At 64.4% G+C, this 22,109-nt stretch overlaps 2 protein-coding genes across 5 annotated transcripts; one reads left to right on the forward strand and one right to left on the reverse strand.

Moving 5' to 3' along the window:
- Positions 1–688: 688 nt before the first annotated feature.
- Positions 689–6,467, forward strand: FAM131A (family with sequence similarity 131 member A). Its single transcript, XM_040073866.2, is given in 7 exon segments — positions 689–744; positions 746–789; positions 2,358–2,482; positions 3,241–3,334; positions 3,594–3,776; positions 3,975–4,103; positions 4,480–6,467. Coding segments are annotated over 7 exon segments (1,077 nt in total). The 3' UTR covers positions 4,926–6,467.
- A 2,188-nt stretch (positions 6,468–8,655) lies between these two features.
- CLCN2 (chloride voltage-gated channel 2) lies at positions 8,656–22,023 on the reverse strand. 4 transcript variants are annotated; one of them, XM_040073864.1, is made up of 24 exons: positions 21,021–21,121; positions 16,441–16,585; positions 15,870–16,001; positions 15,617–15,745; positions 14,971–15,104; positions 14,808–14,885; positions 14,620–14,698; positions 13,897–14,022; positions 13,745–13,829; positions 13,536–13,637; positions 13,367–13,451; positions 13,134–13,289; positions 12,628–12,697; positions 12,334–12,444; positions 11,891–12,104; positions 11,660–11,793; positions 11,390–11,541; positions 11,203–11,308; positions 11,062–11,135; positions 10,473–10,523; positions 9,915–9,953; positions 9,598–9,702; positions 9,439–9,525; positions 8,656–9,361 (listed from the first exon to the last, which is right to left on the reverse strand). In XM_040073864.1, the coding sequence occupies exons 1-24, from the start codon at positions 21,069–21,071 to the stop codon at positions 9,158–9,160; spliced, it is 2,649 nt and encodes an 882-aa protein (XP_039929798.1). In that variant the 5' UTR covers positions 21,072–21,121; the 3' UTR covers positions 8,656–9,157. The 4 variants fall into 4 exon arrangements, with proteins under 4 accessions (XP_039929798.1, XP_039929796.1, XP_039929795.1 ...); XM_040073862.2 differs by lacking the exon at positions 10,473–10,523; XM_040073861.2 differs by lacking the exons at positions 10,473–10,523; positions 21,021–21,121 and adding an exon at positions 21,695–22,023 and having other exon boundaries at positions 11,203–11,541.
- Between the last annotated feature and the right edge of the window lie 86 nt (positions 22,024–22,109).

A 22,109-nucleotide genomic window follows, 5' to 3' on the forward strand; every position in this document is an offset into this window, starting at 1 on the left:
CAGCCCAGTTCCGTGGGGGTGCCAGCCTGTGCCCGAGGCTGTGTGCTCCCTCCCGCACCACCAGGCCCTCGGGGGCGGCTAGGGGCAGGCAGGTCTGGGGCTGAGGGGTGCCCCGTTTCCGCAGGGTCTCAGCCCTCGTTCCTTGATCGGGGGGTGCACGGGGGCCGGGCGGGGCGGCGCTGTCCGCGGTGCTGGCACTGCGCTCTCCGCGGTGGCCGGCCTTCTTCCCCTCCTCCTCAGCCCCCTCCTCTTCCTCCGTCCATCCTCCTCCTCTCCGCGCCCCCTCCTCTTCCTCCATCCCCCTCTTCCTCTTCCTTCAGCCCCCCTCTTCCTTCATCCTCCCCGGCTGCCTTCATCCCCCCCTTCACCTCTCTCCTCATCTCCCCTTCCTTCTCTTCCTCCCGGCCTCCCCTCTCCCCCGTTCTCCCCTTCCTCCCTCACCCTTCATCCCCCTCTGCCTTCTCTTTCTCAGCCTTCCGCACATTCTCCTCCTTTTCCTCCTCCTCTTCTTCCCGCCTCCCCCTCTCCCTCCTCTTCCTCCCCCACCAGTGACGTCTCTGGACGTGCTGCTCCCGGCCCGGCGCAGGCACCGCTCGGGGCTCCGGTACTGCTCGGGGCTTCGCTACCGCGGCCCGGACCCGGCTCGGCAGCGGCTCCGGCGGGGCGCGGGCGCTGTCCGGGGCCGTCCATGCGGCCGGGGGGCGATGTGGGCGGCGCGGAGCCGGCGGTAGTGCCCGCACCGGGGCCCCCCCGGGAGCATGGGCTGCATCGGCTCCAAAACCACCATCGGTGCGTGAGCGACAGCGGGATGGGACCGGGGACTTGGGGGGATAGGGGGCCCTAGGGTATGGAGGGTGTCAGGGGAACTCGAGGATGGCGAGGGGGACGTGCGGGGGCGGCCGAGGGGCTGGAGGTGATGCGATAGGGGCGTGGGGTCTACGGAGGATGGGGGATATGGGAAGGGAGCTGAGGGGGATCCAGGGCATGGAGTGGTGGTGTATGGGGATTGGGAGGCTGTGAGGGTCGTAGGGTATACGGAATTACGGAGGTGGGGGGGTACACAGAGAGAATTGGGGTATCTAAGTGTGTTGTGTATACAGACAGCTTGAGGGCTCTGGAGGATTTTGGTACATAAAGGGTGATGGGGGCTGTAGGTGGGTGGGGGTTTGGGAGCTGGGGGTGCTGCTCTGGGGCAGCTGGGCAGCCCAGGGAATGCAGGGAGATATTGGGGGGGCGGGGTGTGGATGTGTAGAGCTGGGGTGATTGGAGAGGTTGGACTGCAGCTCTGGGGGCTGGGGGTGCAAGGGGGCTGAGAAGGGAATGTGGCACTGGGGTGCTGGTTAGAGTTCTGAGAGGTTATGGGGTAGCTATGAGAGAGGGAGGGTTGTTCAGGGGGCCGTTGGATGCTGGGGTTTGCTGCAGTGTGTGGGGTGCAGCAGGGGTGCTGCAGATGTCCTGGGGGTGCTGCAGGAGGGATGGGGGCTGTGATCAGAGTGTGTTCTGGAGGCTGGGTTCGTGGGGGCTAGGACAGTGTTGAGAGTGTTGCAGACATGCCGGAGGGGCCCTGGGGGTGTTGTTGCTAGGATGTCACCACAGGGTGCCCCTGCCCACAGCTGGGAGTGGGGGCGATCCTCTCTGCAATTTCCAAAGGAGGCCAGGGTGTACCCTCAGCTGTGGGTGGGAGGTAGCACTTTTGAGCTCCCGTGTATCCCACCTCACAGCTGGTTTACATCAGCCAGGCCCACCTTGGTGCAGAGGAAATGAGGCTCTGGAGGGGTACTCTGTCTTGGTCCCTTTGGGACTGGTCTTTTATGGCAACTGCATTGACAGGAGACCCCCCAGCACTTGACAGTCAGTGCCTGAGGATGTGGGCACCCATCCATTTGAGGTGCCAGTGCCAGGAGGTCAAGCTCTTTTGGTAAAAGATGGGTGCAGGTACTTTTATTGACCCTATCCCTTGTTGCTCCTTTCCCTCCTGACCCAGTGGCAGGGAATTGGACAGGGGGATTTTGGAGGTAGTGGAGGAGCAACAGCCCCCTACAAGTATGGCCTGGTGCTGTCTCTCATCACACACCCAGCACCTGGCACAGTCCAGCCTGGTCCAGCTGCCCCCACCCCTCCCACAGCAGCTGCCAAGCTGGGACAGGCGCCTGGTCCCCAGTGCCAGGCTGGGGACGTGCGTTACCGCTGACACAGGCGGAAGAGTTGCCCGGGCGTGAGTCACCAGTGCTGCAGCAACGAGTTGTGTCTGGTCTCAGACTGGACAAGGAGCTGCTACCGCAGGGTCAGTGGCTGGGGCACTGAGAGGGCTGCTGGGGAAACGGAGGTGCTGAGGTTGGCCTCGGCTCTTCCCGCAGTGGCCGTGGACACGACGCTGTGTGTGGAGTGGAAAGAGGTGAAGGCACTGTCACCCCTGAGCGTTGCCCGCCCGCTGCCCCGGCTGGTGCGCCAGGCCTCCTTCGACAGCCAGGACTTCCTCCAGGTACCAGCAAGCCCAGCCGTGCCCGGCTGAGGTGGCCGTGTGCCGGTACCCCGTGGCGGGGCACCCGTCCTGGCCGTGGCCCTGCCAGCTTGCAGTGGCTCGGGGCTGCTCTGACGTCAGCCATGAGCCGGGCTGTATCCTGGGAGAAATCAGTCCACGGTGCCTCGTTGCCATGGCAATGCAATTTGTTGCGCGCCTCCAAATCCCACATCGCTTCCCCCGTGGCCATGGGCTCAGGGCCTGGCGTGGCCGGGATAGCAATGGGGACATAGGACAGGATGTCCTGGCATGGCGTGTGCTGCCGGGGAGTGGGCGCTGGGGAGCCGGGCTGCAGTGGTCTTGCACACGCACGTGTGTGTGCATAAGCTGGGGAGGGCACACGTGTGTGTGTGACACCATCTAGCACAGGGCGCGTACGCATGCGAGCGCACATGGGTGTGCAGGTGCGTGTGTGTGCACGGTGGAGTTCAGGTGTGAGTGTGCAGGTGTGTGTTTATGGTCAGTCTGTGTGTCTGAGGTGACCTGAGCAGGCGTGCGCAGGTGTGTACACAGTGTCATCGTACGGGGTTCCTGCTCTTGTGGGAGCGCGCCCTGCCGTGACCATCCCTCTGCACACATGTATGCCTGAAATGTGTGGGTGCACAAACACCCCAGGCCCCCTGGGGTAGGCACCAAGCAGGGTCAAGGCCGCTCCTGGAGCGTGGGGCTCCTGGAAGGGAACGGTGCTGGGGCTGTGACCACGCTGCCCACTCTGGCAGGTCAATGTTGAGGACACTGTCGAGATGCTGCCCAAGTCACGGCGTGCGCTGACCATCCAGGAGATCGCTGCCCTGGCCCGCTCCTCGCTGCACGGTAACTGCTCACCCAGGGGCTCATCTGGGAAAGGGGGCTCTCCTGAGGTGAGGAGTCTGGGCCTCTTGGGAGGGACCTGGGTGTCACCTGTCTGGAGTTCTGGGGGGTTAGGGGGTTACTGGTGGCACTCAAGAGGAGGGTATGGGGGTACCAGGTCCCATGGACTGGAGATAGGCAGTGCTGGGTTCCAGGGTTATGGGCTCTGTGCTGGGGACTTGGGGTGCCCTAGGACATGCTGATGACAGGGCACATCCCATAGGCATCTCGCAGGTGGTGAAGGAGCACGTGACAAAGCCAACGGCCATGGCACAGGGCCGTGTTGCCCACCTCATCGAGTGGAAGGGCTGGTGTAAGCCAGTGGAGTCACCTTCCGCCCTGGAGAGCGCCTTCAGCTCCTACTGCCACCTGAGCGAGGGCGAGCAGGAGGCGCGATTCGCTGCCGGTAGGCACTGTGGGCACGGCCGGCGGGCACGGTCCCCGCTGCGGCCCGGGGCAGGGGTGGTGGGGTGGGCTGTTCCCATTCATCCATCCACCCATCCATCCATCCATCCCACGGCACTATGGCCATAGAGGTGCCAGGGCGGTGGGATTTTGGGAGCACCTCACTGCAGGTGTTTGATGTGTGCCTGTCCTGTGCCAGGTGTGGCAGAGCAGTTTGCCATCGCTGAGGCCAAGCTGCGAGCCTGGTCCTCGGTGGATGGGGACGACTCCAATGATGAGTCCTACGACGAGGACTTCATGCCCTCCACAGAGAGCTCCCAGCCCACTGGTAAGTGCTGGGGGGAGTGGGCAAGTTGTTCCGCTGCTGGTGTGGGTGTCCCACCGCTGAGGGTTAAAGGAACGGGGTGCCCACTGCTTGGCACATTCCCCAGCCTGGCCATCCCATACAGGGCAGTGCCCCTGCCTGGCAGCCTGGCAAACAATGCCTGAACCAAGGATGGGGAAGCCCTTAAATGCAACAGCTCCGTGGTGCCAGAGAGTGTTTTGCTTTTCCTTTGGTGGTTACCAGTGCCATGCATGCAGCAAACTGCAGGCAAAGCGGGCGCGGGACTGCTTCCAACCTGCGGGGCACGGGGCAGGGGGCAGCTGACATCCCTGGTGTCCTCAGCCCTGCACTGACCCAGACGTCTCCTGGTTTCCCACAGAGCTGACAGGCACGATGCCCGCCAGCGCGCTGCTGCGAGACCTGCTGCAGGGCCACCTGTGCCAACTGGGCATGCGGCACGGCTCTTGCGAGCCCGAGAGCGACTCCTCGCACACCCTCTCCCCCGAGACTCTCTGCTCCAGCCTCTGCAGCCTGGAGATGGTGTCCCCCTCCGAACTCACTGCCAAACTGCTGGGCTCCCTGGGGGGTGAGGACCTGCTGCTGCCCAAGCTGCCGCCCCCAGCCAGCCAAAGTGCCTTGAGGGGCCTGGCACGGCTCCGGTGCCAGGACTCCCTCTACTCCGTGTCCTACGCCGAAGCCTGTCTCTCGCCCACGGAGGACGAGGTGGTGCTGAGCAAGGACTTCCCACTCCGCCGGAAAATCTCTGACGTCGCCTCCTCCGGGGTGGCATCGCTGGAGGAGGAGGAGGAGGCCGAAGAGCCCTGATGCCTCCTGGGGTGCCCTGCCTCTCCTGGTGGGGGTCCGGGTCCCCTGTCAAAGCCCTCTGGCCAGACCCCACGCTGGGTGAGGGACAGGCCCTGCCGCTGCTCCCCCTCGCTATTCGGGTGCAGGAGGGGTCCGGGGGCCACTGCAGCCCCCCAACCAGTGTGCCCCCACTGTGCCCCGGCCCTGCTTGGCCACATCGTCGCCCTCCTGGATTTTTGCATGAGAGCAGGGAAGGGGCGCAGGGAAGGGCTTGGGGGGGGTCTGTCCTCTGCCCTGATGCCCAGATGTGCCCCCCAAAACTGTCAAGACTAAATAAGTGGGGCTGGTTGTTCGCATGTTCTCCCCCAAACCACCCTGGGCTCCCTTTTTGGGCACAGTTCCCTCTCCCCGAATGGCATGGCTGAAACTCTCTGATCATCCTGTGATGCCTCTACCACCCCGAGCCAGAGTGGTGGTGGGGGTTTTGGTGTGGGAAGGGCTTTTCTCCTTTCTCCCTGGCCAACCTTTATCGGACCGAGTTTAAAACTGTGAACTGCTGCCTTGGAGCATGGAGCTGCTGGAGGGGTGCTGGGGGGCTGTGGATGTGCTGCGGTGCTGGGACTTTCTATACTTTTGTACGTGCATGGGGCTGACACGGGAAGACTGCAGGGCCAGGTGGGTGCAGGCCCACAGGCTGGGGGCTTTGGGCCACCAGGAGAGCAGCCCCAGTTCAGCCCTGAAGCAAGGGGGTCAGCCCAGCCAGGGGTCCCAAAGTCTGCTGTGAGGCAAAGCAGGGTGGAGAGAGAGGGTAGGACGTGGGACTGACGTCCCTGTTGACAAGTCACTCACCCCTAGCAGGGAACCAAGTGCCTACACGAAGGGCGACCAGCCCCCCTGTCCTGGCTGGGGGTGGCACCCCCCCGGGGACCCCCCAAGCCCACTTGAGGGGTTCCAGGCACGTCGTTTGGGGGAGGAATGCCAGTTTTTGCCAACGCTTGCGCACCCCTTCCCGCATGGCACGTGTTCTCGTGGGGTCACTCTCCCCCTGCATGCTGCTCCTCACCCAGCACAGTCACTGTCCCCTGTGTCCCCTCACCCCGGGCTGCCCCCTAGCACCCGCTGCACCTCTGCATCCCCCAGCACCCCCATCAACCCCTGCCGGGCACAGCTCCTCTTCTCCCTCCTTGCCATGGGGTGCCCGGTGTGGGGCTGGACCCCCCTGCACTGCATCACCGAGGGGCTGCAGGGGCCAGCGGGCCCGACACCATGCTGATGCCTCCCTGCCACCCTCTTCCACTTGCTCCCGGGGGCAGAGGATGCTCCCCACGGTACTGGGACAGGCTGGGGGGCTCGGGGTACCTGTGGATGTGTGGGGGGCTTCGCTCTGTGTGTGTGTGCATGTGCACCCCCGGGGGGTGCATGGGCATGTGCACGCATGTGCATCCCTGTGGGAGCTGCCGGAGCCTCCCGCCCCGCTGCGGCGGTACCTGTGGAGTATCCGTGGGGTGCCCACGCCGTGGCACCCCCTCCTCCATCCTGCCAGGTCTTGAATAAAGTCAGTTGTGCGAGCGCTGCGCCGGGCGCCTCTTCTTGCAGGTGTGGTGCGGGCACCTCCTCCCCTGGGGGCTAGAGGGGTGGCAGCCAGCGGTGGCAGGGATGCATCCCCCTGCGCGGCCCCACAGGGTGACGGAGGCCTCGTCCCTTATCTCACATTCCTACGGACAGGGTGCCTAATTATGGGCATCGAACGCCGGTGGCTGGCGGGCGGGCAGCCGGACCCTCCCCAGGGCAGTGCCTCGGGGGGCGGCAGCAGCCATGGCATCGCTCAGCTCAGCCTCCTCGTACCGCGCCGAGCTCCTCGGTGCCTACGGGCAGGGCCACAGCGAACCCCGCTTCGAGGGCGACCGGCTGCGTGGACCCTTTGGGGCACGGGCACAGGAGGCGTTTGGGTACACAGGTATCGGGCGTGGAGGGTGGAGGGGCTCTAGGGTGCGGCTGCCCTGCTACCCTGGGGGAGCCCTGCTACGCTGGGGATGGCCCCCCAAGGGTTATCCAGCTGGACTGTGCCTGGAGACGGCGTGTGACCCTCCCCCCAGCACGGGCTGGGAGGGCTGAGAGGGGAACCCCGACTGCCCCCCAGGTGCCCCATGGCTCTCTGGACTGTCCTCCAGCTCTTTCTCCCCAAATGCTTTTGTGCTCCTGCTGTAAGTCCCCAATAACCCCAGTGTCCTTGCTGTCCCCAGGAGCACCGTGCTGCCTCCTCCCTGTCCCCAGACCCTTCTGATCCTCCTTTTGTCCTCAAAAACCCCCGTAGATTTTCCTCCTCAAGACAGACCATCCCGGCTGCCCTCATGTCCTCAGCTCCCCTGTGCCCCACGCCCTTTGATGTCACCTGCTAGGCCCCCACATTCTTGTACAGCTCCAGTAACTCCAGTGGCCTCTTCCCCCCACACCAGCCCACTCCCCCCAGACTTTTATGGTCATCCCCAGTGTCTTCACCCTCCTGTGCCATTCCCCTGCGGTCCTCAGGTTGTCCAGTGTCTCTGGAATCTCCCAGTGCCCTCAGGAGCCTCCAGACCACCCACTACCCCCCCAATAGCTCCATTCCCCAGTCCGCCAGTTGAGCCTGCATTTTCCCAGCACCTTCAATATCTCCAAACTCGCACTGCCACCTGCTAGCCCCAGCCCTCACTCACCCAGTGTCACCAGACTCTCCCACACCTCCCTGTCCCCCAGCCCCTGGCACTGTGGCCCCATGCCCAGCAGCCCTCCAATGCCCACAGAGTCCCCAGGCGCCATGTACCCCTGCAGCCTGGGCACCTGGGTGCGTGCCCAGGGTGACACCTACCAAGTGGTGGCCGACGTCAGCCAGTTTGAGCCCCCCGACATTGTGGTGACCACCTCCAACTGCCACGTCGCCATCCAGGCAGAAAAGGTGAGGCTCCCGAGGGGACAGCATCCCTCCCAGCCATGGCACAATGGGGGTCCTGTCCCATAACACCCCCTCCTGTGGGTGGAGGGGAGGGGGTGGTAACTGGGAATAGCCCTTGATGGCACTGGGATAAATGGGAGATGTGCCCTAGAGATGGAACAACGGGTAACTCCTGCTCTACTGCACCTGTCCTGTACTGGCCTAACTGGAAACTGTCCTCACTGAGAATGGGACAACTGGGAAGGGAACTCCTGTTCCATTCCCTTCTCTGCTGGAAGTGGCAAGTGGGAACAGTCCCTGCTGGCTCTGTAGCAGCTGGAATTTACTCCACGAGGCCAAGAGGCCTGCTTCCTGCTGGCAATGGAGTAACTGGGAATTGCCCTGGTGTCACTGGGATTTTTCCTGCTGAACTCCCTGCCGGAGCCAGGGTGACAAGGAGCTGCCCCATTAGTAGCACTGGGGTAACTGGGAATGTGCTGTGGAACCCACCGCTGCCCCGCGCTGCCTCCCCGCAGGTGGCTGAGGATGGCACCGTCTGCGACACCTTCACCCACAAGTGCCAGCTGCCCGAGGACACGGACCCACTGTCGGTGAGCTGCACCATCACCGAGACTGGCACGCTGGTCATCACCGTGCGGCGCCGCGCCAGCGCCGGCCGTGGGCAGCCCCCGCAGCTGCTGTACCGCAGCGAGGCCATGCTGTGAGCGGCTCTGGGTGACAACAGGCTCCTTGCCTGGAGTGATGCCAACCCCAGCACTGTGCTGGAGCTCAGCCGGTGCCCACTGGCTGCGCCCCTCTCCACCGCCAGCCACACAGTGCTTCAGCTCTGTTTATAAAGTCCTTTTATTAAATTAATATAAAAATCTCTGTATTTACATGGAGAAAGGTGCATGGCAGAGAGGCAGCAGGACCCCCTGTTCCCAGCCACGAGGCGCTGAGCACAGGGGTCAATGCCCACCCATGTCCCCGTGGACACCCCAACCTGATGCCCCTCTCTGCCCCGTGCCACTCTGAGAAGGGACATTGCGGTGCTCATGGAGGGGTGTGAGGGCAGTGGCCATTCTGGGGGGCACCAGGGGCTGGGGGGGTACAGAGGTAGCAAAGTGGGAAGCCCCAAGAGCTGGCAGGTGGCTGGGGAGCAGGGGCTGGCTGAGGGGCATTTGGCTTGTCCCCAGCTCAGGGAGGGGGCAGAGGCACGGGACTGAGGGTGCCCATGCCTGTGCTGAGCCTGGCGACAGTGGGCTCAGGGTGGGCATCCCCCGGCACCTGCCAGGGGCCCTTGTGGCTCCCGGGGACACGGCGGGGGTGGATCTCCAGGGTCTCACTGGCCCTTGGGGGTGTCTTCATCGTCGCCCCCAGGACCAGCCTCGCGGGGCATGTGGTGGTGCTGGTGGCGATCCCAGAGCTGGCGCAGGGCGGTGGTGTCGGCCTCGGTGGTGCTGGCGGTGCTGTCGCGGAAGCTGGCGAGCGGCGGGCGCACCTTCACCCCCTTGCCCGTCAGGGAGCCCTCGATGGCCTTACGCAGCTGCGGGGACCAAAGCCATGGGCAAACCGCTCCAGGTGCTGCTCCGCGTCCCTCCAGCCCCCCGGCTCCCTGCTCACCTCCTTGAGGGACACCATGCCCACCAGCCGCCCAATGCTGGTGACGAATGCGTGGTCCAGGCCCAGCAGAGAGAAGATGGTGTGGGTCTGCAAGAAGAGGAAGCTGAGTTGAGGGTCTGGGGGTTGTGGGTGGGGGTCTGGGGTGGGGTGTGGGCGCACCTTGTGCAGCGAGGTGTGCTCCACCAGCTGGAAGGGCGCGGGGTCGATCTTGGCACTGCTGAAGTCCACCAGCTGGTCCAGCTGCTGTTCTTCCCACTCCAGGATCTGGGGAGGTGCCATTGGGCAGGGTAAGGGGTACGGCCTCCCCACAGGTGCCAGCAAGGGCTCTCCCATCCTTCTTACATGCAGTCTTATGGAGAAATATGAATTATCCGTCCTCTACCTCCCCATGCCCGCCTCATGCTCTGGCACCCCTTAGGGATGTCTGGGATCCCTCTGAGCAGGAGGGTCCTGCCCGTCTCTGCCCAGCCTCTCACCTCTGCTGGAGTCATCTTGTCACCCAGGATCATCTCCTCCTGCAAGAGAGGTGTGTTGGAGCAGCCCTGAGGGCGGCAGGCAGCGCATCTGCACGCCGGCTGCAGGCAGGGCAAAGGCAGGGCAAAGGCAGGGTGCAGCGAGGGTGCAGCAAAGGTGCAGGCAGGGTGCAGGCAGCACGCGGGCAGGTCAAGTAACATGATTGGTTGACAGGACATCGGTCACACTCTGATTGGCCACAGTTGGACAAGCCAAGCTTGTGATTGGTGGAGAAAATGCAAGGTGTGCCATGATTGGCTGAGCAAAGTGGGGAGGATCCCGTGGTTGTGATGGCTGGGAGGCTCCACATCCCAATTCCCGGGGAGGTTTGGGATGGGGAGGATGCACACCAGGATTGGCTGAACGGAATCGTCACTGTCCAAGACAGACTGCATAGACATAGGCCCATGGTGATTGGCCAAGCAAAATCTTGCCAGGCCCCTGATTGGTTCAGAGAACTCCTCCCAGGCTCTGATTGGCTGGGAGGAGCTGTACCCAGGCTGCAATTGGCTGCAGCTTACCACAATGGAAATGCGGACGCGTTTGGCCTTGTGATAGGCTGTGCCCTGGGCCTGGCCCGTGGGAGAGACAGCAGTTAGGGGATGGGATGGGGTGGGGTGGGATGGGATGGGGTAGGATGGGATGGGGTGGGATGGGATGGGATGGGATGGGATGGGATGGGATGGGATGGGGTAGGATGGGATGGGGTGGGATGGGATGGGATGGGATGGAATGGGATAGGATGGGATGGGGTAGGATGGGATGGGGTGGGATGGGGTGGGATAGGATGGGGTGGGATAGGATGGGATGAGGTGGGATGGGGTGGGATGAGGTAGGTTGGGATAGATTGGCACGGCATGGCATGGCATGGCATGGCATGGCATGGCATGGCATGGGTAGAAATTGGATGGGATCAGATGGGGTGGGATGGGATAGAAAATGATGGAAGGGGATGGGATGGGATGGGATGGGAAGGGACAGGCAGGATTGAACAGGAACGGAACGGGATGTGACAAGAATGGGTAGGGCTGGGAAGGGCCAGGCAGGGCTGGGCAGGGCCAGGCAAGGCCTTTCAGGGATGGGAAGGGCTGGGCAGGGCCAGGCTCTCACCTCCGTGGGCTCTGTGGCAGCGTTGGCACAGAAGAGGTTCTTGAGGGCGATGCCAGCGTGGTCAGCGCTGCCAGCTGCGGGTGGAGAGGAGGTGTCAGTGGCGGGGGCATAGGGGGGCCAGAGGGCCACATGTGGACTCACCTGGGGGGCTGTCGGGTGGGCTGCTGTGCACCCGCTTCAGCGCCGGCTTCAGGGGCTTGCGGAGCGCGGGGCGGGCAGGGGTGCCCGAGGAGGTCTCTGTGCTGATCTGTGCGGGGATGGGGCGGTAGGGTGACGGTGGCGGGGGGCACCCTGACCAGGCATCCCCCAAGGTGGTTGCGCCCCTCACCTGGAAGCGGATGCTGGAATCGGAGAGCCGGTGCCCGTCCTCGGGCAGCACCTTCTGCCGCAGCGTCAGGAGCCGGCGCTGGGGACTGAGCTGGCTGCTGAGCAGGGCCCCCACCTGAGCCCGCTCAATGGAGCCCAGCAGGATCATGGACTCTGCCAGACACAGCAAGGGGCCACACTGGCTCCTGATGTTCCCTCTGCCACCCACCCACCATCCTAGCATAGTCCACGGCTGCTGTGGATGCTGGCAGAGCCCCTGCCTATGTCTCACCGGCTGACTCCACCAGTGGCAGGCTCTTCATCTTGGTGCTGTGCAGGACCTGCTGCAGGTCCCGGTACTTGCAGTTGAGGGTGACGTATCCGATATCCCGCACCATGATGTCCTCCACCCGCACGTTGTATTTCCTGCCCAGGGACAAGAACAGCGGCCTCAGAGTAGTGCCAACCCCTCCCGTCGTGCCCGGTGAGGAGTTTGGGGTTGGGACAGGGGACACAGACTCACTCGTGGTGGCCCCAGCCCAGCTCAGGGAGGTAGGGAAGCTTCTTGATGCGGATGATGCTGTCGTAGAGGGAGGGCTGGAGGCTCTGGGCAACGGCATTGGCCAGGATGACAGCAATCATGACAGGGAGGATGTGCGAGATCTGCCCCGTCAGCTCGAAGACGATGACGGCAGTGGACACCGTGTGGGTGACAGCACCTGACAGCGCGGCTGCCCCTGCGGCCACCATCAGGAGGTGAGGGGGAGCTGTCAGGTATTGCCCACCAGGCTAGGTCCCCACCCTGGGCTCCCTTCTCTAGGGCATCCTCATCTGGAGCCCTTGGGACCATCCGGGGACATCCCCAATGGTGGTACCACTCCCAGTTCCAGGGATCATCGCCTCAGCGGTGGGGCAGCATCTCCAAATGATGCTGCCATGGTGTCCCCATTCCAGCCCGGTGCTTACCCACCACGGCGTAGCCCCCCGGCACGATGCGGTAGATGTTGCTGTCCGTGTGGATGCCATCAGGGAACCAGGCTGCCATGCTCTCCCCCACCAGGCGCCCAAAGGCTGCTCCTGCAGGCAGAGAGGGGCTGGCAATGGGCACAGGGATCTCCCAGCACTCGGCCCGACCTTGTGCCCTCTCCTCTGCCTGATGCTGCCTAGGAAGAGGCATCCGGAGGCACCCATAGGTGCCCAGTTTGGGTGGAGAGGCGGCTCCCTCCTCCCACTCTGCCCACACAGGGTGCAGGGTCTTACCAATGACGAAGACAGGCATGAAGGCTCCACAGGGCACTGGGATGGTAGTGGCCAAGGCTGACATCCAGAACTGTGGGGCAGACACCCATTAGTTGCCCTCCCTGACCCAGCCCTGCCTCTTGCCCCTGCTGTGACCCTCAGCTGAGTGCTGTGGAGCAGCACGTGGGCACCGCACCCTGCAATGGGACATGGGCTCCTCCCAGGGGCACCCTGCCAGCTCCTCTTTGGTGGCACTTGGTGGCATCTGGCCAGCACCTCCCTGGTGGCACCAAGGAGCAAGCAGCCAGAACCTCCCTGGTGGCACACTGGTGGCTCCCAGCCAAGATCTCTTTGATGGCATGCCAGCACCACCCAGGAAACACCTTGACGGACTCTTGGAGCAACCACCCAGTGCCTTCTGGTGCCACCTTTCTGGTAACAATCTGGCACCTCCCTGATGGCATCCAGGAAATCCTCTCCATAACCCCGCGCTGGTACCCTGGATGACAGAGGAAGCAGGCACCCACCTTCATGAGGATGAAGACAATAAGCGTGACAAAGACATTGGAGCGGGGATGGTGCCAGGCCTCCAGGATGCCCAGGTATTCAAACTCATTACTGATCCCCTGCTTGGCCCACGTCTGGTTGTCAAAGAGTGTCACCAGGGTGTCCTTCTGGGTGAGCTGGTGATGGGCAGGGGTCAGCTGGGGCTTGTGGTGGCCCTGGGGTGGGGACTGGTGTGCCACCCCACAGCAGGTACCTGGCCAGCCATGAACTGTCCAAAGCCAGGTGGGAAGGTCAGCGTGGAGATGATCAGTGTCACCAGGGCAGGGAAGAGCAGGCGCCTGGCAGGGGGGCACAGGGCAGAGGGTGATTTTGGTGCAGCCCCAGCTCCACCACCCTGCTGCTGGGGCCTGCTGGGCACCTACTTCTTCATGAGGAAGCGGTTGATGGTCTTCTGGCGGCGCATGAACTGCACAATCTTGCGGTTGAGGTAGACAAAGAGCGCGCCCCCGAAGCCGCTGGCGATCCTGGGCAGAGCCAAGGGAAGAGGTGTCCTGCCGCCACCACCAGCGCCACCAGTGCCACCACGGCCACCCCAGGGCCATGGGACGGGTGCTGGGATGGCCGCACTCACCCGATGACGGCAAAGGCGGGCAGCTCCTGCAGGTCGAAGGGGAAGTCGAGGCGGAAGCGGGTTTTGAACAGCGCCGTGATTGTCTCTGGGGGTTGGTGGGGGTCAGTAGGGCTGGGCGGGGCACCCCTGTACCCCCACCCTGCCTGAGGTACCTTCATCCTTGTTCCAGACAGCAAGGACACGGAAGATGAAGGCGCTGAAGGTGGCAGCGAAGAAGCCGCGCCAGTAGTTGCGGACGGCAAAGAAGGTGGAGGTGACCTCGATGCTGAAGAGGACGCCTGGCATTGGGGGAAGTGCACGAGGGAGGTGGAGAAACCTAGGCAGACCCCAGTGCCTGGCATGCTTCCCACCCTGAGCCCACACTCGTGTGCAGCCCATGGGGGCCTGGCTGCCCCACTACGGGGCGGTTCGAGGGCTTCCCTGGAAAAGCACGTGGCTGGTCCCAGCTGGGCACAGTGGACACGGCACAGCGGGCCAAGCACGAGCACGAGCGGGAGGGTAGCACAGGGATGTGGGCAGCGACACGAGGGGTGGCACTGGGATGGAGTGAGGTGCACACAGATGGGCAGACAGACAGACGGACAGGGCAGCAGGCAAAGGGCAAGGAAAGAGTCAGACACATCACCAACCTACGGGCAGGGCTCAGCGGGACTGGAGTGGGGAGCTCCCTGGAGCGCAGGGCGGCAGGGGAGAGGACAAGAGCAGACATTACACATCTGGGAGGATGGTGCCCACTCCTCCCTTCCTCCTCCCTGCTGAGCAGCACTGCCCTCTCCCATGCCAGCTGTCCCGGGGGTCCTGCTTGCCTCTCCAGGTGGACCCTGCTGCCTGGGCGGGAGGTGTGGGGGGTGTGGGGAGGCCCGAGGTGACCCTACCTCCGATGGGGGCGGCGAAGCAGCAGCCAACACCGACAGCGCAGGCAGCTGCCAGCATTTCAATGTTCCTTGCCTCATTCTGTGAGGGAGACAGGAGTGAATGGGCACTGCTCCCCCCAACCCTAGGCACTGCCAAACCTGCTGGTGGGGACAGGTTGGTCCTCGTGGGGCCAGCCTGCCTTGCTCACCTCGTAGAAGCCCCCAAAGAGGGAGAGGAAGCGGCTGAGCAGCGCTGCGCACATGCTGGCGATGTGGACAAAGGGACCCTAAGAGCACAACAGGGCACTGAGGACATTGCCCTCAGCGTCACGCCCTGGCCCCCTGCTCACCCTGCCCCAGCACTGCCCTCACCTCCTTGCCCAGGGGCATGCCACTGCCCAGGGCACACGTCAGTCCTATCACCTTGGCCACAAAGGTCTTGAGGGTGAGGTACTCCTTCAGCACGACGCCCCGCAGGATGGTCTTCATCTCGGGGATCCCTGAGCCTGGTGACGTGGGGACAGCCTTGACCAACAGCCATGAATGGAGGACACTGGGGGGTAACCCTTGACGCTCTGCCGTACCGCACTGCCACAGGGAGATCCCAGAGACACCTCTTCCCACAACTGGGATGAACAGCCCCATAATTATGTAGGCACAGATTAACCCATAGCCCCATGGGGACCCCAATCTCATACGCCCCAGGAGACCCACTGAAGATCGGGTCTTAGCCCTAGGAAGACCCCCAAGCCTGCTGGCCTCATAGCCCAGGAAGACATCCACCCCTTAACTCACTGGAGACTCTCTGAAAACCTCTCTCTCACAGGCTTTAGAAGATCCCCAACCCCATAGCTCAGGATGACATCTAAAGCACAGTCCCCAGGAGACCCTCTGAAGACTAGCCCATATTCCTAGAAAGACTCGCAGGACCTCCAGAGGGACAGCACAGCCCCTCCAAGGCACAGCCCCAGGGAGTGGACACCCTGTTTAGGCTGCAGGCAGCCCCTCGGTGCCCTACCCACGGCCTGGGGGGCGAGAATCTGGGTGAAGCCAGCTGAGAAGGTGATGAGCACAGTGGGGTAGGTGACCCAGGCCATGTACTGCAGCAGCACGTTGGTGTCCAGGCCCCCGTACATCCACTTCTGAGCTGTGGGAAGAGCCGGTCAGATAGGAGGTGGGTGCCAAGGCACATGGCATGGCCCTGTGGCATGGCCACTCCCTGCCCTGCCACGGCCCCAGGAACTCACCCTGGAACCCAGGAACCCGCTTACCTTGGAGGCACGTGGCGATGGCGAAATCCATGGCCCAGCTGACCAGCGCCATGACCAGTCCCAGCAGTATGAGGAAGACCCAGTCCTCGCCCACCTTGGAGATGAGGAACCGCTGGCACTGCAAGGCGCAGACTGTGGACACAAGGGCGGGTTCAAGGCTGAATGCCCCAGGGATGGGCACGCTGAAGTGGCAGAGCCAGGCTGGCAGCAACAGAAACGCTCACAAGCAGCAGCACTGACCCAGCGCTGCTGATTCTGCCTGGTTCCGGAGCACTGCTGTGTCCAGCTGTCACAGCCAGCTGACTGCACAGTCACACACGGCACCACGGGCCATGCACCTCCCACCAGCACAGCCTCCCTGGCATGGCCCCAGGTTAGAGGGGCCGGGGGCCCCCTGTCCCTGCAGCGTGCCCGGCTATTTCGGGCCATTGTGTCCCAGCGGTCAGGTGGCATTGTCCTCGGCGCCGGTGTCCCATGACAGATGGAGAAACTCTACCCGCACCACCGTGGCGGGGTGGCCACCGTGTCCAGACCGTGCCATCGTGGGGCTGTGCCCACCCGTGACTCTTACCACGACACGGGGCACAGCGGCCCTGGCTGTACTCCAGCAGCTCGGAGGGGCGGCGGGGCCGGGGCGTGTCCCCCTCCTGCAGCCGCAGCCGGGCTGCCTCGTCCTTGGCAAAGGTGCCCAAGTCCTGCGTGTAGCGCCCATACATCTAGGGGAGAAGGAGTAGGCAGGGGTGTTAGGGCGGCTGCTACTGCAACCCCTGCACCCAAATGGGGAAACTGAGTCAGGGGAGCAGTGAGTGTACTGGCATGGCCTGCCAGGTGAGGGAGCAGGCACGGCATCCCAAGGCAAAGGGGTGGAGGAGCCTGTGGGAGTGCCCGGCTGCCCTCCAGGGCGTGGGAAGGAGCCAGGTAGATAAGGTGAGTGTGGATCGATGGTGATTGTTTTTCCCACATGCCCAAAGCAGGCGGCTGAAATGTCGGTACCAGTCTCTGGCCCTGCCCAGGTGCCCCAAGCACCGGACTGGGCTGGTGCAGGGTGGGGAAGGGCCTCCAGTGATGGGAGCGTGGCCAGCTTGGCCAGGAGACTCTCTGAGGGCTGGTACTGGGCTTGTGCTGGCACTCTGCAGGCACCACACCCCGACATGCTAAAAACAAGGCTGGGATACCCCCCCAAAAGCAGCCTTGGTAAGTCATATGTGACATGAGCTGGCTGGTCTCAGCTGGCAGCAGGGAGGCAAGAGGACAGTGAGGGACAGGAGGTACCCCCAGCTCCAGGAGAGGGGGAGCACAACATCAAGCCCAGGGCGGTCCCTGGGCTGTGAAGAGGGGGTTTAGGCATCAAAGGGGTGCGAGCGGCTCTGTGTCCACATAGGGATCACCCCCCTTTCCTGGGATGCCTCCTGCCTGGCTGTGGCACGTGGCACGGCCCTGGCAGGGGGTGGGTCTGGCAGTGCCCCTGGTGCCGGCCGGGAGCTCTTTGTGCCCGTCCTCCCCGCTGAGCCGGGGGCATTTGTCTCGCGCCGGCGGGCACTGCCAAGGACTCGGTTGCTTGGTTTCCGCCTCGCTCCCCCCCTCGCACGACCTGAATGCCAAGCGCCAGAGGTTGGCCCGGCACAAAGGGAGGCTTCAGGGCCGTGGGGGCCCTGCCAGGCTCCCACGTCGGGACAACGTGAGCCCCATGCTGATGGTGTGCCCACCCTCCGTGCCGTGCCAGCGCAGCGCGTGGCTGCCCAGCCGGGGCGCAGCCGCCCTCCTCCCCGGCACGGCCCGTGCCAGCGCCCGGCACAGGGGCATCGCCACGGGTGGGCACCGCGCTCGGCACGTGGGCCAGCTGCGGGCAGCAGTGCCCACCCCGGATGCCCCGGTCCCACTCACAGCCCCCTGTGCTGCCGGCACACGACAACTCGCCGTGCGGCCGGCGTCAAGGTGCGCCTCTCACGGGGCAGCACTCCTGCCCAGGTCCCCTTGGTAGACAGCGGAAAGCAGTCAGAGCGGCGCCGAGTGGATTCCCTGCTGTCTAATACCCGGGTTGTGCCCAGCAGCGGGAGGGAGGGTGGGGATGTAGGCAGGGAGAGGAGGGTGAACTAAGTTCCATTGCTGACCCTGTTCTGGCATGGATTTTCCCCCAAACTTCTGCTCAGCGTGAGCTCAGTGGCTCCTTGCCCTGTGGAAAAGAGCTGAGGGGGACAGGCAGGACCACCTTGAGGGGCCGAATCCAGCATCGGCTGCCAGAGGAGGACCCCGGCCCCGCACGGGGTCTCGATTTCAAAGGCTCCCTTTGGAAAAAGCTTGTTTGCTCTGGAAGATGAAATGGGCCAGCACCCCAGGAGCGCTGTCACCCTGCCAAGCACTTGTCTGCCTGGCCCCACTGCTGACCCATGGCCAGCCCAAACCAAGATGGAAGCACCCCAGACTGACTGTCCCCTAAAGCAGCTCCGTGTCTGCCTCTTGGGGCTGTGCCAGGGGCTGCCGCACTGTCCCCCAAGTGTTAGGGCACACAACGTGATACCCAGTCCCAGGGTCTCCAGCCTGGATGGGGGTGGTGGGATTTGCTCTCCCTCTGTCCCACTTTGGAGCCGACCCCACTTGTAACAACAGGGGTGCAAGCAAAGGGGCCATGCCACCCTGCTGCCACCCTGTGCCACCCCATGCCGCCCCTCCGCTCCATGCCACAGCCCCACAGGCAGGACATGGGACCCCCACGGGTGCCCAGGGTTGAGCAGCCACAGCTACTGTGCCCACAGCCCTGGCATGGCTGTGAAAGCCAGTGGTGGGCTCTCTCCTTCCTCCTCCTCCTCCTCCTCCTCCGCTTGGGTTATTTTTCCACAAAGGCCTTTTGAAACACAAACAGCCCCGGGACTCCGGCCTCTGCCGTGAAGCAGCTGAACAATCACAGTGCCGGGCGGGCAGGGAACGGGCACAGGGGGGGCTGGCAGGGGGCACTCGGGGACACGGGCATGGGCCAAGGCCACTGTGTTGGTCCTGGGCTCCTGCGCTGCAGGCACCGACTGTGCCACAGCTCCCTGGGCACTGCCAGCACACGGTGCCCGCTGTGCCTGGGCGATGCTGCGCCTGGGGCAGGCACTGGCATCTGGTGCTGCCGTGTCTCCCCATGCCAGCCTGTCCCACAGCACGGAGCTTGCTTGGCAGTGGTGCCCACCTCCTCATGGCCAATGCCAGCCAGCCTCTCCTCCAGATTTCCCCTAGGGGAGATATTTAAAGGCAAGGAGTCGGGGGTTCCTCTGGGCTGGCAGTGGGCAGGCAGGGACCAGGGGTGTGTGTCACGCTGCCCGTCTTAGCCGGGCTCTAATCACCCTGAGCAGCTCTGCAAGGAACAAGGGCAGTTTGTCAAGCTTAATCCCCCCCATGGGGCCTGTTGCTCCCTGCCACAACTGCCTGGCATGTGGGGGACACCGGGGCTGATGTGCACTCCAGCACCCTCGGCATGTCAGGGGTTCCCAGAGACACCTGTCCAGCATGGGGACCCTGGGGTGGGATGCCTGGGGGGACCTTTAGGTCTGGGACCCCAAGACCCATTGCATCTCAGGGCTGGTGAAATCTGAGGAGGGGAAGGGCTTGGGGTAGGGACACAGGACCCTGGCTGTGGATGGGCACAACCTGCAGCCTGGCTGTGATGGCTCGGCTGTGGGCACAAGCAGCAAGAGCTGTCCCCAGGCTGTCCAGCTCAGATCCACCTATGTCAGGCTCCAGCTGGATCCTGACCCTCCTGGCAGGAGCTGCTGGTGGCTCAGATGCACTGGGCAAGGCTGGGCACTCCTCCTGCCCAGCATATGCCCAGGCAGCTCCCAAAACGCAGGTGTGAGGCTATGGGACAGGAGCCCGCACCCAGCCTCACCCACAACCCCCAGGCACTTCCACGATCCTCACTGAGCCCAGAGGCCACCGGGATGGGCACCACGGAGCACTCGGGACACGGGTGCTACCCTGCCCAAAGAAAAGGAGGGCAAAGTCTGCTGGCGCTGCCCTGATGCCAGCCCAGCGTGCCTCTCCCCTCACGCTCTGCCCGCAGGCTCCTCCGCGCCGCGGTGCCCGGCCGGGATGGCCTCTCTGCTCACCCACCGTGACCGCGGCGCCCAGCGGGGCCCAGGGGAGCTGGCGACAGGGAGCGGCAGCGCCACCGCTCACCCCTGCTCCTGCCCCCGAGTGCTCCCTGACTCAGCCCTGCCGGGAAGGACCGTGGGGTCAATAAGGTCGTGGAGATGACGGCGCAGCCGGGGCTCCCACGGCCAGCTGCTGTCCTGTGGCCACCTGACAGCGGCGGCCAGGGGCAGCTTGGGGTGAGAGCTGAGGGGCGCTGCCAGGAGAAGGGTTCGGGTGCCGGAAAGGTGATGCCGAGGGTACACAGAGCAGCAGTGCCCTGACGGTGCCCTGTGTGCCCATGCCGGGTGGCTAAGGCTCGGCAGGGCCCGCCTCGCACACAGCAGCCGGCTCGGGCACTCTCGGGCAGCCGTGGGTGCGACAACTCTGTGGCCACTCAGTCTCTGCTTCCCTGAACACCTCCCTGGCCCTGCCTGTCCAAAAGCCTTTGCCAGGGCAAAGTACCGTCCGCCTTGGGCACCATCCCAAGTTGAGGCCGGGGAAAAGCACCTTTGCCCGTGATGTTTGAGGGCCGTGGGCAGCGGAGAGCAGCGGAGTGACTGGGGACACAGCGGGGAAGGAGGACACCCCAGGACAGTGGGACACTCTGGTGCCGGTGGGGAGGCCCCTGAGGAAAATGAGCTGTAAACATGGGGCTAAGGTTGCAGGCGGGGGAGATACCTTATCTCGGGGGCAGAGGGCCGGGCACAAGCAGTGTGGGGAAGAGAAGCGTGCCCGGCTGGCGCCTCTGGGAGCGCCCAGAGAGTGGGCATCCTTCCCAGTGATGAGGGGTATTGCCAGGGGGTGGTGAGGTGTGCGCAGAAGTCCTGCCCTGGGGTTGGAAGGTTCAGCTAGGCTCCTCCACAGCCAGAGGGGGGCCGGCAGTGACATCCCAAACAGGACAAAGCACCCCAAACAGGGCACCGCGGAGCTCTGCCGCCCTGAGCAGGGCAGACCCCCGGAATCCCCGGCTGTTCCATCGCGTCCCGCCGCGTCCCGTGCCACAACGGTGCCCGGTGCCCGCCCGGTGCCCTCGGTACTCACCAGGGTCTGCTCATACTGGAGCGCCCGCTGCGCCTCGCTGTCGGAGGCCATGGTGCCGCCGCTGCCGCCGCTCCGCTCCGCGCCGTCCCGGTGCCGGTGCCGCTGCCGGTGCCCGCGGCGGCCGCGGCTCCTCCCGGACCGCGCGGGGCGGGCCCGGGGCACTGCCCGGGGGAGGGACCGGCCGCGCTCCGCCTCCGCCGGCAGCGCCCGGCACCGGCGGCGCTGGGCACCCGGTGCCCGGCTAGCTCAAGGGGAGTCCGGCCGGAAACTCTGTCCTATGGCGGGACCCCGTCCGCCGTAGCCTTTGGCCAGGACGGCAGCCGGTGGGTGCAGGTGAGGGTAAAAGCTGGCGTGGGTGACGTGACCAAGGGCCAGCCTCCCCCGGGAAGCATTGCTCCCTCTTCCCACAGGTACAAGGGGCTGGCCTGGGGCTGGGCGCTGCTTCCCGGTGGGTTCCCCCTGGTGAGATGTGGGAGGACCGTGCCGGGGCTCTGCAGACCGTCACCTCCAGGCTCATGGCCATGCCTGGCTAAGGGACAGATCTGGCCGAGGGCGCCTGAGGTCTGCCTCGTCATGAAGGGCACGGGGGCACCTGTCAATGCCCAAGGAGGGCAGGGCACCTTGGCGCTGTGGGGATGTCACCGCCCCAAAGCTGTCAGGGAGCTCGTCCTTACCGTTATGCTGCTCAGCATCCCGGGACCGTCAGCCCCCAGGGAGAGAGGTGGGCTCCACTCTTTGTTGCCGAACTTGCTGGGCAGTAGAGGCTCAGTCCTCTCCAGAGAGGCGCACGGGTAGAGCTTGGCACCGGCAATCCTTGGGCAAGGCGCTCCAGCATGGCAGGCTGGCTGCCGGGACCCCTGTCTCACCGCCGCCACAGGCTCAGGGACAACCGAGCTGGCAGGGCCACGCTCACCCTCCTCCCCCGGGCACGGGATGTCACCTTTGTGGCAAGAACTGGGTGCAGAGAGAGCCAGAGCTTTGGCACTGCTGGGCTGGTGCTGCAGGATCGGGAACAGGCTAGTTCTCACTGCCCAGGTGCCACCCTCTGGTTTGACGTCAGCACCCCCAAGGGTGGGTGACGATGGCTGA

Source organism: Hirundo rustica, chromosome 10 (assembly GCF_015227805.2).
Source record: "Hirundo rustica isolate bHirRus1 chromosome 10, bHirRus1.pri.v3, whole genome shotgun sequence".
Classification (NCBI taxonomy): Eukaryota; Metazoa; Chordata; class Aves; order Passeriformes; family Hirundinidae; genus Hirundo; species Hirundo rustica.